The 19746-nt window shown below is 43.0% G+C and overlaps 1 protein-coding gene across 1 annotated transcript in view; it reads left to right on the forward strand.

Annotated features, from left to right (window-relative positions):
- Positions 1-750: 750 nt before the first annotated feature.
- hcn4 (hyperpolarization activated cyclic nucleotide-gated potassium channel 4) overlaps positions 751-19746 on the forward strand; it is a gene marked incomplete at both ends in the record, with an annotated part of 248566 nt that continues 229570 nt past the window's right edge. Inside the window, one exon of the mRNA XM_083790912.1 lies at positions 751-1451. Coding sequence (XP_083647038.1) covers positions 751-1451 — 701 coding nt within the window. The remainder of the gene's footprint in view (positions 1452-19746) is intronic.

The raw sequence follows: 19746 nt of genomic DNA on the forward strand, positions 1-19746 counted from the left end.
GCTATAGAGGCTACTAGCCAACCTGTAGCCCTAACCTGAACGGACAGGCGAACGATTTAAGAATGGGAAGAGGGAGAGAGCGTCATCCTTTATCCAAGGTGGGCTGAGCTTATTTACAGTTCTGGCTTCTATGGCAACCCAATATATCAGCATCATCATGAATATTCACACATGTCCCCCAATGCACGGGACCAGTATGGATCAGGGTGGTGATGTCAGCATAGTCAGCGCTTCTTTCTAGGACGCTATACTGTATTTTGCGTGTCCGTGTATAGCCCTGTTTGTTATAGTGCAGTTAACAGGATTCTACGGAAAAAGAGCATCCTTCGCCGTGCATGACACCCTGATCGTCTCCGTATCAGCGTCCGTCTGCACGTCTCTTTCACATGTCACGCTAAGGTGACTTTCAAGCAGTTTTTTTTTCCTTCCCACTTTTGCGCACAATGTCGGAGCGGCACAGAAGACAGAAATGCACATCGGGGATGTGATGGTCAACCGGAGCGCCTGTAGGATCTGCGTGAGGGCACAATAATGATAAGCAAGCTGTCAGGTAGCCTCACTATGAAGAGGAGTATCTGTTATTGTCCATGTCATGTGTATCATCATCAGGCGTGCAGGGGTTCACATTAGCTCCAGACTGTTCGCTTGTTACAAACAGACACGGAGCGCGCGGGGCTCGTGGCAATAATCGTTACAGCCTAACGATCTGGATTAATTGATTTGTTTTGTTTTTCTTGTCTCGGTGTCATAATGGACAGGTTGCACTCCTCCATGCGTAAAAGGCTCTACAGTTTGCCACAGCACATTGGACAGAAGGCTTCAATCATGGGCGAAGGAGAAGACGGGGGGGACAAGGACACTCGGAGGAAGAGTATCAGGATGAAGGCTTTGCCATCACCGACCTCTGGAGGAAGCTGCAAAGGCATCGGGGAGACCAAAAGTGGGGAGTCGTTAATCATGGAGACGGACATTGGGAGACCAGTGAAAACCAGCTCCAACGGAGACTGTCGGAGGTTTCGCGGCAGCCTCTCCTCCATCACAAGTCGGCATGTGCACGACTCGGGCTCCGCGGAGGAGAGACGCCTCATCACCACCGAGGGGGACGGGGGGGATGTAACCCCGTCCCCGAGCGAGGAAAGTCCCCCCGGGGCTATTGGTGGCGGGCTGGACCCCGGCGCGCAAGGAGCCAGCGGCGGCGGCGGTGCCCAAAATGGTTCCCCCTCTGACCAGCCGTCGGGCTTCATAAAGTTGGAAGGCATTGATCAGATTCTGCCGGACGACGAGAGGTTATATCAGGCTGGGTTCATGCACAGACAGTTTGGAGCGATGCTTCAGCCGGGGGTCAACAAGTTCTCCCTCAGGATGTTTGGGAGTGAAAAGGCGGTGGAGCGTGAACAAGAGCGGGTTAAATCCGCTGGATTTTGGATAATTCACCCCTACAGTGATTTCAGGTAATTCATGCTCCCCCTTGTATCCCAAGTGTATCACTAGTAGGCCTACTGTGCAGCCTATAAACCCCAATGCATTTACTACACAGGCCTATTTCTTTTGCTTGTTCCTTAATTTTAACCTATTCCATTTTAATAGGGCTTGCCTTTTCACATCACCACATGGTCACACAGACACATGCTTTCTTTTATTGAGCACCCAAATGCGTTGTCTACATACCGTATGGCTACCTGAATACTTTTTTATTTGACATAGTCAAATTAATTATCAGACTTAGAATTCCGGCCTATATTCTCATCCAATGGTGATCAGCCTGCTATCAGTCAGTCAATGTTGCTGATGTGTGAACTGTGAAGGAATAGGCAAGCAATACAAAAGCCTTGCCAAATTCAAGGCTGGCAAAGTGGCATAAATGACCTCAGAATGCATACCGTACATAAATGAAATGCTTGAGTGAGAGGTTTCTGTCTTCTCCGTCATATCTGACAAGAATAAAGCTCTAGGGATGTCGTTTATCGTTTACACATGATGATGATGATGAGACATTCTTGGCATTGGCTTTAGTGCCCATGGATAGGCTATCGATTTTCTTCTATTCTTTTCAGGTTCCATGCATGACATTTTGAACTGGAACAGGCTTGAAGCATTTCATTCTGACTTATCATTACTGTAACTCACATTATACCACTCAGTAATCTGGACAGACATATAAAGACATTGCATAAAGATATCAAGAATCAAATTTGAAATAATTATGGCCACATTTTATATTTTGCCCTAGAGGGTCTCTCCTCTCTCTCCTTGACAAAAAAAAAGTCCATTAGCACTCTTCTCTGCTCCTGACCATCCCTTCCTCTTATTATTAATTAAGTCGTGCCCTTGAGCGTGTCATTGGCCATATGCATGATGCATGGCTCCAGAGGTTGCATGCATGGCAGTGAATTGCTCAGCACAATGTGTCTAATATCTTACAAGGATGCTGTTAGGTCAGGAATGTACCCCCAAGACAATTACTGAAATTGAGACATGTTATTAAAATGCATGCACAATATTTAAATGAGTGATATTGCACATTAATGCACATGCTGTGGTTCTAAAATTATATATATATATATATATATATATATATATATATATATATATATATATATACATACACACACACACACACACACACACACACACACATATGAAATCACACCACAAAGGTGACAGTGAGCAATTACTTTAGTTGGTTATGTTTTATAAAATTGTCATGTTACATACTATTACACATACATGGTTACATGTATAATGAAACAGCCAAAAAGACATGTTGTTCTGCCCAACAGTAACACCACATTTCATTGACATGTTTATGAACCTGCACAGTCTTTAAGGTATAAAGCGTTCTCATGTAACTGAAATGGCATTATATTTGGGCTACACAAAATGCTCTGTTATGTTTTAAGTTATAAATGGGAATTTAGTTTCTTAATTTCACCCTGGAATATAGCATCAAAGTAAAGGATATTAGAAGTGAACTGCGTCCCAGATTTTGTAATTACTGTAGTTTGGGGGGCAGCATGCATAGCCTATACCAGCCTGTTGTCATTTCGTTCAGCAATGAAATTGTCAGTCTCATTATTTAAATCCAAAAAATGTGGCGATTGGAGGCATTTGTGTTTCTGTGAAAGACATTAGCAGGACCCTCTCCGTTTGGACAGATTAGTTTTTTCTTCCCATGTGTCCTTGACATTGACTGTTGTCTAGTCTGTCTGGGTTTCGATTGGCTTCACCAGTGCAGTGACATTATATAGAAGCTATCACCTGCCAGCTGAGTGCAGAGTGTTTTACTCTAGTCTCAAGAACAAGGTGTCTCGCTCTGCAAAATAAATTAGTCCAGTATATTGTCAGTTTGAGAGGTCTACTGTATAGGCAAGAGTACAGAAGTCTTTGAATAATACAATATCCTATCTGAAGAAAACAGTCACATCTCCCTATTGAACTATCGTGCGTGCGTGCTTCAGATCATAGCATTTGTCTTAGGCTTATGTGACTGTGAGCTACAGGGCAGAGAACGAACAGGTTTGTAATAACGATAGGTATACAATGCAAATTGTGTTCTTGTAACATTATGTTTCAAGCGGGCACAGTGCGAAAGCCATAGATAAAAAGAATCTTGGCACAGTGGGGAAAATTAACATAGGTTGACCTTAGTATTCAGTCACAACCCACAGATGCAGCGTGCTATCTTTTACCACAAGTTTCCCATCCACAGTTGCTAGCATGTCGGTATGTACGACAGGAGATAAGTGTTTACTCCATACTACATCAACATTGTTGCTCTTGTATGCCTGGTTGCAATCACCTCCTAGTACATTTAGTATCCTAGTACACAGCATCTGTGTCTTGAATTCTGGTGTCAAATCTACATGCACATTCTGAAGAAAGCTATAACCTATAGTATTGTACACACCATGCAGTGTTTGAAAATCTCTACACGTTGCATTAATATTCCACGCAGAGGCCCAAATGTTGCCACAATGTCTATGCAATGCATCACCCTTATTGTTTTGTATGATTGGTTAATTTTATCACCACATCTTCTCAATTACTGGGGTTATTATCCCAAATTGTATTTTGCAAGTCTCGTCAGTCAAACCTAGGAAAACCTATAGGAAACTCAAAACCTAGAAAACTCAGCACTTTATCCTGCAGGAATGCCTACCTTTTTGAAACAGCCATACGGATCAGCCAGTTCCAGACACAAATGGACAGAGCAACACCAAGAAGTAAAACCTATGAGCGTGACATTTTTTATGCTCCTTACGTTTTTGTCATGCCCTTAACACCCAGTGGAAATCCCTGTGCCCTAGAGGGCCTATCCCAAACGTCCCCCTGCTGTTTGAAATTCTGATCCCTATGACAACAGTCTCGCTGAATATTTTATCATATTAATAGCATTATAAAATCTAACCACATGAACCATAGCATCCCTATTCTGTCATAATCGGCGAACATTCAGCAAAAATGGCTGATCTACAAGCTCACAACCTGTTGTAGATCTCTTCTTTTTTGTCAGATTTGATATTGAGGGGCAACAGGATGGACCCTTGTGGGAACCTGGTCAACTAAGTATAGGTTAGTAAAGTAAACAGGATAGGAATCTGATACAAAGAAATAACAACACTGTGGTACGACAAAGTAGGGCATTTGTTTACGAAAGATACATATAAAACAACAAAGCTGAAAAATGGAGGTGGGGGGGGGTGTTAGTGCCATGGGGGTACCTCTGCAAAATGTGATATCGTGCAGCATCACAATAATTTGAACCACTTTAAGCATATTATATACTTAGGCTAAAAACAGCAGATATACACAATCACTCACAATAATTTGAACCACTTTAAGCATATTTTAAACTAAGGCTAAAAACAGCAGATATACAGTAGACGAACTTGAATGAGCTTGTATCTTGATCTACTGTTTTTGAAATATGTGTGCAAATACATTTTAGGGGTCCTCGACATAAAAAAAAGACAAACCAAAAACAAACACTGTTAATAGGTGCACGATATGACCTAAAATATATGATCTAAAAAGGGTTAAAAAGAGCCTCCTGCCTTGGAGGTTCTCCAGAACATAACCGTCTGTTTTGCAACAACACTGGACCCCTGCCTGCTGCAGCAGAGCACTATAGTTGACCAATGGTCAGTCTGACGTAGCCTATATTCAGGGGAAAGTGTAACTTTGGAACTCAGTGGTTCTCAAACATTTGTGTGTGTGTGTGTGTGTGTGTGTGTGTGTGTGTGTGTGTGTGTGTGTGTGTGTGTGTGTGTGTGTGTGTGTGTGTGTGTGTGTGTGTGTGTGTGTGTGTGTGTGTGTGTGTGTGTGTGTGTGTGTGTGTGTGTGTGTGTGTGTGTGTGTGTGTGTGTGTGTGTGTGTGTGTGTGTGTGTGTGTGTGTGTGTGTGTGTGTGTGTGTGTGTGTGTGTGTGTGTGTGAAAAAAAAACATCCTGTCTAGTAGTGTCAAGTAATAGTATGTAAACAATGTGCTATATATATTTTTTTCTCTTATTTTCCCTCTGTGTGTTAAGCATGTGCAGCAGCTATATCTGGTTGGACCATATAATGTATAACCTAATTCTGATCAGTGTTTGGGTCTATTGTATTACGCCTCTTGTGCAGATCCAAATAAAATAATTCAAATGTGTGTGTGTGTGTGTGTGTGTGTGTCGAGTGACGTCAGGACTTCGGCGCTCTATAGTGTGTATAGACACAAACCCTCAACCTCTGCTGGTGTGGCAGTCACTTTAGCACTGTGCCACCTGAGCGTCTTTTTATCATTTTTGAATTTCATATGAATTATCTTAAACATGATAATGATTATGTAATGAAGCGACTGTAGAAAATAACATCACTCCAGGTCCTTCTGAGTCACAGCCGAAAAGTCCGGTATTCATTCATATTATCGAGTAAAGTATTGGCAAGTTATTATAATCATGTATAAAATTTAAATATTTTGAACATAGCAGATCTACAAGCTCTGCGATGTGTGTGTGTGTGTGTGTGTGTGTGTGTTTTGTAATAATCATAATCTGCAATGTAACTAGTTCAAATAATTTAAAGTATAATACAATATTTGCCTCTGAGATGTAGTGGAGTAGAAGTAAAAGTAATGAAAGTTGGAAATGCTCTCAAAATTGTACCTGAGACTGAGTAGATGTACTTACTACTTAGTTACTTCCCACCATTATGAATTTGCAGGATAATTCCGATGCTGTACGTAGAATCTGTTATTAAACTAGGCCAAGATGGCTGTTAATTAACGTGTGCAAAGGAAGACGGGACATGATGTGGAGGACCTTATAATGGTCATGGCGAAGGGAGAAGTGCCTCTGTGACTAAAAGTGTTATTGCCAAACGCCTACATCAAAGCTTTTTGCCATTATAAGAACCAAATTACAGTGTCACGACGAGGAGTCTTGCAATCAACACTTGGAGTCCGAAATTCAGCAATATTTCCTCTTGTCAAGTGCCCGTTATACTGCTAAGTAGCAGGGGAGGAGCTGAGTCTTTTCCGAGGGAATCGGAGGATTAAAAATGGCATCCTAATCTAATCTACAGCCTCATTTCCTGATCCAGAGTTGAAAAGTGTCCTTGGTTTTTAGGAGCATTCATCTTACACCAGTAGTTCTCAAGATGCTTTGTGCCAACTGCCAAGGACCCCCAAATTGATTCGTATGTACAGTATTTGGTCGTCAACCCCCATCTGAAAATTTTTTGATCCCCAAGAAGTAGCCTCGGTACCCAGGCTTTTGTTTTCGTTCGCATTCGGCTCAAAAAGAAAAGCCTGGGGAAACCCATTGGAAAATCTGGCATACGAAGTGGTAGTCAACTTGTATTTCGCTAACCAATTACAGTGCAGAGGGGCGTCGCTCCAACTTTGGTGACGTCAGTGTTCCCTGCTGTTTTCTGCCGGGGAGGGGAGGAGGGGGGACAGGGGGCGGATCCACCGGCTGATTTCGACTGCACCCGGCTCCTCTACACCAGAAACCATGCTGGCTGGGGCAGGCTACCCCAGAAAATACTTTTTCTAATTCTAAATTTTAAAACACTTCATAACTAGAAGATGTACAAACTTGCAGCGCTCAATTGAGTCTCCTATATTGACCAGTCACCCGGTCATCGAATGATTTGCTCAGGAATACACAAAACTAAAGAATGTCCTTCAATTTGAGGCTTCATGGTGTGTGTAATTGATAGAAAATAGGTAATTTAGGCCAACTGGGTCAATAGGTCAAATGGCCGATCTGCAGGCTCGGTAACGTATCACAATTTGATTTTGAGGTGTTCACACACAGATTTTACTGTGTACCGAGCGCACTAGCGCGGTGTGGTCTGTTTTCATTTATTTATTAATTTATTGTTCGACAGACACATTTTGGTGCAGTACGCACCATTTAGTTTTGGCTAGTAGTGTCAAAAAACAATTGACGACATAAAATGCAAGAAAATGACATTAAAAAAGAGATGTTTTAAAGGATGGTATGTTTGAGCTCTCAGAGTGGAAATAATTATACAGTACGTATACGTACAGGACAAGCTGTTTCCTAACCCATTCTGACCGGGCACCCATTTTGGTGTCAGCATCATGTTATGCTTTAGCTATTGAAAAATAGCAGATCTACAAGCTCGTATCGCGCCACCGAGTGGCGCGATACGAGCTTGTAGGTCTGCTATTTTTTTTTTAATCGAAGAACGACTGACATTTTTAGAATCTGATCTCAGGTCAGAATGGGTTCATCAGACCAGTGTGTGTCCGGCGGAAACCTCGTATGAATCTGATCTCAGGTCAGAATGGGCTAATAGGCTGCAAAGTTGTTGAATGATCACTTCAGGTGATTCTTGTTCTGCTTGTCGTGCAGAGCTCCAGACACACAAGGTGGTGCCTTTTCATTATCTGGTGATTCCATGCCCAAAAAACACATCTGTGTTCTCCCACATTTCCCTGTAGAGTGAGAGGGGAGAGATGTCTCACATTGCACATATTTCCTTCCTTGGCCTCTAGGGAGCTCAGTTTATAAGCTACTAAAATGTATTCATAATAATAATAAATATATTATGGACAAAATACGCCATATTTACTCAAAGTGTTAATAGTGAAAATATCTAGGTACACGGTCACAACATGACACGATGCTATTTCCACTATTTTTGAAAATGTTTCAAAATGTATGAACCTTTCTCAACATGGAAGCGATTATGCCGATTATGCAAAAATGATTGTGATTATTATCACAAATAATTCGGACTATTCGATTACCGGTATGTAATAATTGTGACCGGTCTACTTGGGAGCCCTTTATTGGGCCTCAAGTTCTTGCTTTCTTGCTTGCTTACTTTGCCTGTTAATAAGACTAGAGGTTTGGGCTGCTATGGCCATACAGGAGATCTCTGTATGATTGTCAGGCTTTGTCCCTTTTTATGGGCATAAATTGAGATGCCTGATGTCATTATACTAGTATATGGTAATATATGGGCATGGCCCCTGGCGTTGTGCCTAATTCCATGATGACACATTGAGGTTAGACAACGCACTCTATTTGGGCATAGCTGTTCTGGGAACGCTGGTTATGGCTGAGTCATGGTGACATGAGTGAGATGGTGTGGTCCAACCGCCCGGTGGTCCTCCCTTAACACATTCTGACCGGGCACCCATTTTGGTGTCAGCATCACGTTATGCTTTAGCTATTTAAAAATAGCAGATCTACAAGCTCACCGTATCGCGCCACCGAGTGGCGCGATACGAGCTTGTAGGTCTGCTATTTTTTGAAAAATCGAAGAACGACTGACATTTTTAGAATCTGATCTCAGGTCAGAATGGGTTCATCAGGACCAGTGTGTGTCCGGCGGAAACCTCGTATGAATCTGATCTCAGGTCAGAATGGGTTAAGCCAACTGTAGGATTAGCATATTATTACAGTGCCCGTTGGGGGGGGTGATCAGGTGTGATCAATTGGCTAACTAATAAAGGGTGAGGTCGCGCATCATTGAGATGTCAGAACACCATTGTGATGTCAGAACATCATTGTGATGTCAGAACAGTCCAGCTTCATATTATGGAGATCCAGGGGTGATCTGGATTTGGGCCCTGTCCAGAGCCTGGGCAGAGGCTTTTGCGCTGGTTCTGGACAACCGGCGATCGAACGGACTTGACACCGGGCATTGCACTCCCTGTGCTGTGTGGAACGTGTGTTGCGAATTTGAGTAGTAGTAGTTCAGGTGCAGCAAAGTTACATCCACAAAATCAAGGAATATGTCGCAACAAGAATGTCATGTCACCCAGCATTCCATGGGCACAAGTAGTGTTGGCATGCATCCTATAAGTTCGAAACCCCCGGCCACCAACAGCCAGTCCGCGGGTATGTCTCAGGCTGGACCACCAGAGGAAACTATTTCCCAGTCCACTCCTGCATTGCCGCCCGGTGTCATATCGTTCCCGGTAGCGTGGCTGATCCCATGGGCCCAGCATCCACCCACTGTTGTTCCGACAGCGGACACACACACACCGCTAGAAGGCCAGGTCCTCTCTTCCCGGTAGCTGCTCATGGGAAGGTCCACTAAGCAGCACCAGCTGTCGGTGAGCAGTGCCTTGTAGTATGCAAGCTTGCGATGGTGTTGAAGCACACAGTCCACAGAGTTTGCAAATGCATCTTAAATCTGCACCCACTGGCACTACATTAACGATGGTAGTTGCAACGGAGCAGTTTAACGTCATGCTCAGGACACACACGCACGCACGCATGCACGCGCACACACACACACACACACACACACACACACACACACACACACATACGTATGCAAGTTGTAAATGAATGCCCCACCCAGTTGTTATGTCTGTGTCCCTTTTATGCCCATCTATGGAGTTCTTCGTCAGGCACCATTGTGATGTCAGAACAGGCCAGCTCCATGGAGATCTAGGGGTGATCAGGTGTGATCAATTGGCTAATTTGTCAAGAACCAGAGCCTGGTCAGAACCTTTTGTGGTGGTTCTAGACAAGTTCATAGGTTCGATCCCGGGCACCGCCAACTCGTATGAGTAGCACGGCTTGGGTGTGGCGAGTCGTGCGGTAAACACTGTGATGGTGCTGTAGGTGTGGTGATCCATCTTCCAGGGGCCTGATGGTGCTGTAGGTGTGGTGATCCATCTTCCAGGGGCCTAGCACATTGTTATGTGGACAGACTCCCGTGTGTTACTGGCTGAACAAGCCACTCCCGACCTACTTCATAACATATTTATAATATAAACTTTTTTTTTTTTTTTACTCAACTGTCATTGACATTTTCAGATTTTCCTTAATTAACATTATTTGACAGGCTATGACTGCCTTACAGAGTTATCATTCCAAATGGCTATGACTGCCTTACAGAGTTATCATTCCAAATGGCTATGACTGCCTTACAGAGTTATCATTCCAAATGGCTATGACTGCCTTACAGAGTTATCATTCCAAATGGCTATGACTGCCTTACAGAGTTATCATTCCAAATGGCTATGACTGCCTTACAGAGTTATCATTCCAAATGGCTATGACTGCCTTACAGAGTTATCATTCCAAATGGCTATGACTGCCTTACAGAGTTATCATTCCAAATGGCTATGACTGCCTTACAGAGTTATCATTCCAAATGGCTGTGACTGCCTTACAGAGTTATCATTCCAAATGGCTGTGACTGCCTTACAGAGTTATCATTCCAAATGGCTATGACTGCCTTACAGAGTTATCATTCCAAATGGCTATGACTGCCTTACAGAGTTATCATTCCAAATGGCTGTGACTGCCTTACAGAGTTATCATTCCAAATGGCTGTGACTGCCTTACAGAGTTATCATTCCAAATGGCTATGACTGCCTTACAGAGTTATCATTCCAAATGTCTATGACTGCCTTACAGAGTTATCATTCCAAATGGATGACTGCCTTACAGAGTTATCATTCCAAATGGCTATGACTGCCTTACAAAGTTATCATTCCAAATGGCTATGACTGCCTTACAAAGTTATCATTCCAAATGGCTATGACTGCCTTACAAAGTTATCATTCCAAATGGCTATGACTGCCTTACAGAGTTATCATTCCAAATGGCTATGACTGCCTTACAGAGTTATCATTCCAAATGGCTATGACTGCCTTACAGAGTTATCATTCCAAATGGCTATGACTGCCTTACAGAGTTATCATTCCAAATGGCTATGACTGCCTTACAGAGTTATCATTCCAAATGGCTATGACTGCCTTACAGAGTTATCATTCCAAATGGCTATGACTGCCTTACAGAGTTATCATTCCAAATGGCTATGACTGCCTTACAGAGTTATCATTCCAAATGGCTATGACTGCCTTACAGAGTTATCATTCCAAATGGCTATGACTGCCTTACAGAGTTATCATTCCAAATGGCTGTGACTGCCTTACAGAGTTATCATTCCAAATGGCTGTGACTGCCTTACAGAGTTATCATTCCAAATGGCTATGACTGCCTTACAGAGTTATCATTCCAAATGTCTATGACTGCCTTACAGAGTTATCATTCCAAATGGATGACTGCCTTACAGAGTTATCATTCCAAATGGCTATGACTGCCTTACAAAGTTATCATTCCAAATGGCTATGACTGCCTTACAAAGTTATCATTCCAAATGGCTATGACTGCCTTACAAAGTTATCATTCCAAATGGCTATGACTGCCTTACAGAGTTATCATTCCAAATGGCTATGACTGCCTTACAGAGTTATCATTCCAAATGGCTATGACTGCCTTACAGAGTTATCATTCCAAATGGCTATGACTGCCTTACAGAGTTATCATTCCAAATGGCTATGACTGCCTTACAGAGTTATCATTCCAAATGGCTATGACTGCCTTACAGAGTTATCATTCCAAATGGCTATGACTGCCTTACAGAGTTATCATTCCAAATGGCTATGACTGCCTTACAGAGTTATCATTCCAAATGGCTATGACTGCCTTACAGAGTTATCATTCCAAATGGCTATGACTGCCTTACAGAGTTATCATTCCAAATGGCTGTGACTGCCTTACAAAGTTATCATTCCAAATGGCTATGACTGCCTTACAGAGTTATCATTCCAAATGGCTATGACTGCCTTACAGAGTTATCATTCCAAATGGCTATGACTGCCTTACAGAGTTATCATTCCAAATGGCTATGACTGCCTTACAGAGTTATCATTCCAAATGGCTATGACTGCCTTACAGAGTTATCATTCCAAATGGCTATGACTGCCTTACAGAGTTATCATTCCAAATGGCTATGACTGCCTTACAGAGTTATCATTCCAAATGGCTATGACTGCCTTACAGAGTTATCATTCCAAATGGCTATGACTGCCTTACAGAGTTATCATTCCAAATGGCTATGACTGCCTTACAGAGTTATCATTCCAAATGGCTATGACTGCCTTACAGAGTTATCGTTCCAAATGGCTGTGACTGCCTTACAAAGTTATCATTCCAAATGGCTATGACTGCCTTACAGAGTTATCATTCCAAATGGCTATGACTGCCTTACAGAGTTATCATTCCAAATGGCTGTGACTGCCTTACAAAGTTATCATTCCAAATGGCTATGACTGCCTTACAGAGTTATCATTCCAAATGGCTATGACTGCCTTACAGAGTTATCATTCCAAATGGCTATGACTGCCTTACAGAGTTTGCGACTCAGCGGTTTGGGCCGGGGACCCCCGGAAATGCTTTTGGCCATGTATCGCGACCCCTGCCTCGCCCCCCTCCCCACCCCCAATACAAACTGACTGCAAAAATAACCTTAATAATAGAGAAAATATATCATAAGTGAATACTGAAACCAGATATAATCATTAAGGAAAGTTTTGTGTACTGTGTAAACTCTTTCCATTTCCACCCCTCGTCGACCCCTCGAGGGGTTGCGACCCATGGGTTGAGAACCCCTGGTGTAGACAACCCGGCCAGGCGGAGATTCCACTGGTGGAGAGCTGTGCTCTGAGGAGGAGCAAATCAATAATTCTGCATGGTTAAGCCCTTGTTTCTAACCTGGTTCTAGAAAGATGTTTGAATATTTAAATGCTGCGTTCTCTGCCACTGAAAAGGTGAGTTGCATGTCGCCCTGACTGTTCTCGCAGGGCACAACACCCACTACTTTGATGTGATTACTTCAGCTAACCAACACTGTACCCTCTCTGTGCCTGAAACATAAAGTGTGTGTGTGTGTGTGTGTGTGTGTGTGTGTGTGTGTGTGTGTGTGTGTGTGTGTGTGTGTGTGTGTGTGTGTGTGTGTGTGTGTGTGTGTGTGTGTGTGTGTGTGTGTGTGTGTGTGTGTGTGTGTGTGTGTGTGTGAAATCATAAATAATACATTTGAAAGCAGTATATATTTCTGCATAGTGTGGATGCTTGTGCAGAACGGTGTGGTAGTAGTAGTAGTAGGGCGGACAGATAAACAAAGTAGCCTCCCTTTAGTGTGGCTTGATGTGTCTCTGTAAGTGGGGTCTTTTTGGTTCACCTTCAGAAAGTAAGGGCCAATAAAGGGTAAAGTAAGGGCCAGGCTCTGTAACAGTAAAGGGTAAGGTAAGGGCCAGGCTCTGTAACAGTAAGGGCCAGGCTCTGTAACAGTAAAGGGTAAGGTAAGGGCCAGGCTCTGTAACAGTAAAGGGTAAGGTAAGGGCCAGGCTCTGTAACAGTAAAGGGTAAGGTAAGGGCCAGGCTCTGTAACAGTAAAGGGTAAGGTAAGGGCCAGGCTCTGTAACAGTAAAGGGTAAGGTAAGGGCCAGGCTCTGTAACAGTAAAGGGTAAGGTAAGGGCCAGGCTCTGTAACAGTGTGGATCTAAAGTAAGGGCCAGGCTCTGTAACAGTAAAGGATAGCATTTCTGTTGGATTATATAGCATTTGATACAGACTTATAGCATGTTATGTAGACAGCACTGTAATTGTATTGTATGTAGTCATAGCACGCCATAGTACACATATATAGCATAGTAGTAAAGATGTATAGTTTATATGTATAGTGTATGTATAGTTTCACTATATAAATATTCCACTGTTACTTTCTTAGCTTACGCATGTTTCATGATAAATGCTTTTTATGTGATGTATTCCCATGCTTTGTTCTTGCTTAAATGTAAGTCGCTCTGGATTAAGAGCGTCTGCTAAATGCCTAAATTGTAAATTGTAAATTGTAAGGGCCAGGCTCTGTAACAGTAAAGGGTAAAGTAAGGGCCAGGCTCTGTAACAGTAAAGGGTAAAGTAAGGGCCAGGCTCTGTAACAGTAAAGGGTAAGGTAAGGGCCAGGCTCTGTAACAGTAAAGGGTAAGGTAAGGGCCAGGCTCTGTAACAGTAAAGGGTAAGGTAAGGGCCAGGCTCTGTAACAGTAAAGGGTAAGGTAAGGGCCAGGCTCTGTAACAGTAAAGGGTAAGGTAAGGGCCAGGCTCTGTAACAGTAAAGGGTAAGGTAAGGGCCAGTCTCTGTAACAGTGTGGCTCTCAATTAGCCCTCCCCAACCCGTCCTTGTCCAATAGGCACGTTAGCAACGAGGAGACATTGAGATGCATGTTAAATAATGGGATTTCTTATAAATAATCGATCATTTCTGTAGCAAGAGCATCAAAATGTTTTCTAAATTCAGTCAACCAGGCCTGCAGTAGACTATGGACAGGGCAAATGTGCATGACATTATTACAATTAACTAGAAATATGAGGAAATGACAGAGGGAGAAACAGTATCCAACATCAACTTTAACGACCACCCGACAGGAGTTCTCATGTTGCACGGTAAGAATGCGGTCATTAGTATGATTGCCATCACCTGGGTCAGTGGGTCAGTCGTGTACCTTTCCTGACGTTAAGCTGCCTATGTGTTCAACAACACAGCCATGCAGACTCAAGGTCCCTGGACCCCACTTTGAGAAGCAGTTGCTGTTGCTGTTGTCACTTCTACACTGTCATACTACAGAGTATAAATGAGGTTTAACCCATTCTGACCTGAGATCAGATTCATACGAGGCTTCCGCCGGACACATACTGGTCTGATGAACCCATTCTTTTTTTTTTTTTTCAAGATATTTTTTTTGCGGCTTACGCCTTTTATTGATTTTTGAAGGGACAGACAGTAGGCTGACAGGAAACGGGAGAGAGATGGGGGGATGACATGCAGTAAAGGCCGTGTCGGGTCCGGGAGTCGAACCCGCGGCACACTGCGACTGGATTACCAGTCCGGTGCCCAGACCGTTACGCTACGGCCTGGGCCAGATGAACCCATTCTGACCTGAGATCAGATTCTAAAAATGTCAGTCGCTCTTCGATTTTTCAAAAATAGCAGACCTACAAGCTCGTATCGCGCCACTCGGTGGCGCGATATGAGCTTGTAGATCTGCTATTTTTAAATAGCTAAAGCATAACATGATGCTGACACCAAAATGGGTGCCCGGTCAGAATGGGTTAACTTGGCCCCGCTTCCCCACCATTTTCATTCAGGGATGCGCTTCCGACACTATCAGGGGGACGGGTTGGCTCTCCTGCGGTTTCTGTCAATCAGTCCAATCCCTCAACACTGCAGCAGTCGAGGGAATGCTCGCGCGCGCACGCACGCACGCACGCACGCAACCCCCTGCAAACTCCACTCCTTCACCTCTTTCTCTTCGGCAGTTATTCTATTATGTTATGTTATTCTATTCATCGTGCATGGGCCATAATCTCCCCAATTTACCACTTACCACTTACCTTGTCAGAGCAGGGGGGAAAGAGATAAAATAATGTTCTGTTTCTATTTGTTCTCTGTCACCTTTTGGGGAATAGGCCTACATTAAAGAAAAGTGGAGCAGCTCTTGTCAACACATTAAGACTTGGTCATAAAATTATAATATTTCAACAAAATAATTGTCCTATTTTAGCTGTTGTTGGGGTATTTGTCACTCTGCATTGTATACGCAAATTGTATCTCTGGCAGGTGAAAACCTCATTGTGTCCAAAACTTTTTTAAATTAAAAAATAGCTTTGCGCCACGTTTCGAGCTTGTGGATCTGCTACTTTGGATGCTTTTGTGTGATGCTGTAGTATGAAAACGCAAAAAGTTTAAACATGGAGATGAGGTTTCTGCCCGACAGCGATTTGTTCTATCCATCCTAACTATTAGGAGCAGTGGCTGCCATTAATACAGTGACAGGGGAGTAGTTAGGGGTGAAGTGTCTTGCTCAAGGGTGACGTATATTTCCTAGCTACTTAAAGAGAGAAGAGAACGGACGACGGACAGTCAGATGAAAGTTTCCAAGTCCATTTTATTGCAGAGAGTACAAAGACAGCAGATCACAGCCATGGAGCTCCAACAGGCAGCCTCGCGGCTCCTGGGACTAACACACTCTAGATACATTTAAATAGATCTTTATACAGAAACATCAAAGACAACAGCTGTGAAGGTAGTGGGGGTTTCCCACCCCCCTGAAGTCTAAAGTGGTCCACTCATGTCCAAATAAGGTAGTGGTCACCAGGAAGGACAACAGTCAGGAGCACAGTTAGGTGCTTGCTATCAATAGGTCAGATCTTTAGGGTCCCTGTTGTCAGAGCAGAAGTTAAGTCTCTCATTTGAACAGAGACAACCTAAAACAGTTATTTGAGCTATATTAATTGTGAATTGTGTTTTCCATATACATCACATCCTCCCTTTTGACTGGAACATAAAAAATATGACACGAAGAATCAAATCAAACAATTACAGCAGAATGGCGTACAAAATTCCAGCATTCATACATAAATGACAATTGACATAACTGCTAAACCGTATTACAAAAATCTGACACTGAAACACAATACACGTCGCTGAATCCCATTTTATTGCAGAGAGTACAAAGACAGCAGATCACAGCCATGGAGCTCCAACAGGCAGCCTCGCGGCTCCTGGGACTAACACACTCCAGATACATGTTTTCCATATACATCAAGGGCACTTCAACAGATAGAATGGGAATATGATAAGCACAACCTTTAGACCACTGGTTCCCAGACACTGAGTCGGGACCCGAGGTTGGGTCAAGTACAGAGTGAAAGGTTGAGTTTACTAAGTATTGCGGTTCTGTCTAAAAATACACATAAATCCAACATACACTGATATTAGTGCTGTCAAACAAGTCTATTAAAGCCATCTATGAAAAGAAGTTTAATCTGCAACACCATTTTATACAATGCAGTGGAGATCCAGGCCCCCGGCTGAGGTTAGGGTTAGGTTTAGGTATAGTTTTACTGAGGTTAGGGTTAGGTTTAGGTATAGTTTTACTGAGGTTAGGGTTAGGTTTAGGTATAGTTTTACTGAGGTTAGGGTTAGTTTAGGTATAGTTTTACTGAGGTTAGGGTTAGGTTTAGGTATAGTTTTACTGAAGTTAGGGTTAGGTTTAGGTATAGTTTTACTGAGGTTAGGGTTAGGTTTAGGTATAGTTGTACTGAGGTTAGGTTTAGGTATAGTTTTACTGAGGTTAGGTTTAGGTATAGTTTTACTGAGGTTAGGGTTAGGTTTAGGTATAGTTTTACTGAGGTTAGGGTTAGGTTTAGGTATAGTTGTACTGAGGTTAGGTTTAGGTATAGTTTTACTGAGGTTAGGTTTAGGTATAGTTTTACTGAGGTTAGGGTTAGGTTTAGGTATAGTTTTACTGAGGTTAGGGTTAGGTTTAGGTATAGTTTTACTGAGGTTAGGGTTAGGTTTAGGTATAGTTGTACTGAGGTTAGGGTTAGGTTTAGGTATAGTTTTACTGAGGTTAGGGTTAGGTTTAGGTATAGTTTTACTGAGGTTAGGGTTAGGGTTAGGTTTAGGTATAGTTTTACTGAGGTTAAGGTTAGGGTTAGGTTTAGGTATAGTTTTACTGAGGTTAGGGTTAGGTTTAGGTATAGTTGTACTGAGGTTAGGGTTAGGTTTAGGTATAGTTTTACTGAGGTTAGGGTTAGGTTTAGGTATAGTTTTACTGAGGTTAGGGTTAGGTTTAGGTATAGTTTTACTGAGGTTAGGGTTAGGTTTAGGTATAGTTGTACTGAGCAACTGAGGTTAGGTTTAGGCTGTCAATCTCAGCGACTGGCCAATCACAGCTCGTCCTTGCACAACCCGGATAGGTTTTGGAATGACGCTTCCTTGACCTGATTTTTTTTTTGAAGACCACTGCTTTAGAAAAATGTGCATTGAATTTAAAATAAATCTATGCTACTTAATACTAACGTGCCTTGTGACATTGCCGGTCAATATGCTGAACATATACCTTTGTATGTTCTGCAGTGGTCTTATCAGAGTGCCTTTTAACCAAGTGCACTGTGCTCGTGCTCGTACGTGCGTATACGTGCGGACGTGAAAGATGGCTTCCAGATGAAAGCAGAACACGTATTAACATGTAAACATACACACACACACGCACCCATTGTAAATTGCAGCATTAATGTAGCCTGTGTGTGTGTGTGAGGGGGGGTGGGAGGTGAGGTGAGGGGGGGGGGGGGGAGGGGCAGCAAGATCAAATAACATTCTCTGTTTTCAGTCAGGTTGATTACCGCTGATTTGAGGGTCTGTTATGCTATTGATTTGTTTGGGTCTGGCGGGACCTTCATCTTGTCATTGGTGGATTTATTGAAAAATGATGAGATGGGGGGGGGGGGGGGGGGGGGGGGTGTGTTTCCCCCTTCAGTGGGAGGTGGCGAGTGTCATCGTTGATTGATTGATGACTCGCGCACATCAAGGCGAGCTGCTGGGGCTGTTTAATGTCACTATAACACAGAGAAGCCCACCCACCTGGGCTTCTATCTACCCATCACCACCCTTTTGTATCCATGTGGGATCAACCAGACTGATGTATACTATACTATACTGTGGAAAATCCATCAGGAGATGAAATCTATATCGGATACAGAGACGATTCCTTTAGTGAGGCAACGATAGGGTTTGGCAATACAGTCTATCAATATTATATCCATATTGTGATATGAGACTAGATATCGTCTGGGATTTTGGATATTGTAATATTCATATATATGATTTGTTGTTCTAGTGTTGTCTTTTCAGTAACATAAACCCTATTTTATACTTTTTAAAATAGCAATAACCTTGTCACATCGGGACATGTTCTGAGCTTGTAGACCTGCAATTCTCAGTCATTTGTGAACAAATGATATGCATTAGCGTCACAATATTGAGATCAAGGTTTGGTTATAAATATTCTGATATTTGATTTGGTTCATATCGCCTGGCCCTATAGTAGCTGTGCTACAAAACGCGTCCTCTCTCTCCCCTTAGCTCCAGTGCTAATCTATTTAGGTAGGATATTGGGAAACGTGCCCCCCGGAGGCCCTGACACTCGATTGTTTGAAATAAGCCTTGCTTTAATTAGAGTAAAGGTAAAACACGAGGATTACACCGGACTCCGACCAGGCCTGCAAGTGGGGTAATCAAAATAGGCCCCTGCTGCTGCATGCGGCTCAGCCATGGATGTCAGGAGCCCAGAGATTATTACAATTTAGTTAATGGCGACAGTATCAGGGAAGGTAGGGGGGGTGGGGTGGGGGGGGGGACCTATGGCTGGGCAGAGAGATTGAAATGTGCCATGTGTGACCTCGGCACACTTGAAGGGTTTAACCCATTCTGACCTGAGATCAGATTCATACGAGTTTTCCACTGGACACACACACACACACACACTGGTCTGATCGACCCATTCTGACCTGAGATCAGATTCTAAAATGTCAGTCGTTTCTTCGATTTTTTTCAAAAATAGCAGACCTACAAGCTCGTATCGC

Source organism: Protomyctophum parallelum (assembly GCF_964188405.1).
Source record: "Protomyctophum parallelum genome assembly, chromosome: 2".
NCBI classification, from domain to species: Eukaryota; Metazoa; Chordata; class Actinopteri; order Myctophiformes; family Myctophidae; genus Protomyctophum; species Protomyctophum parallelum.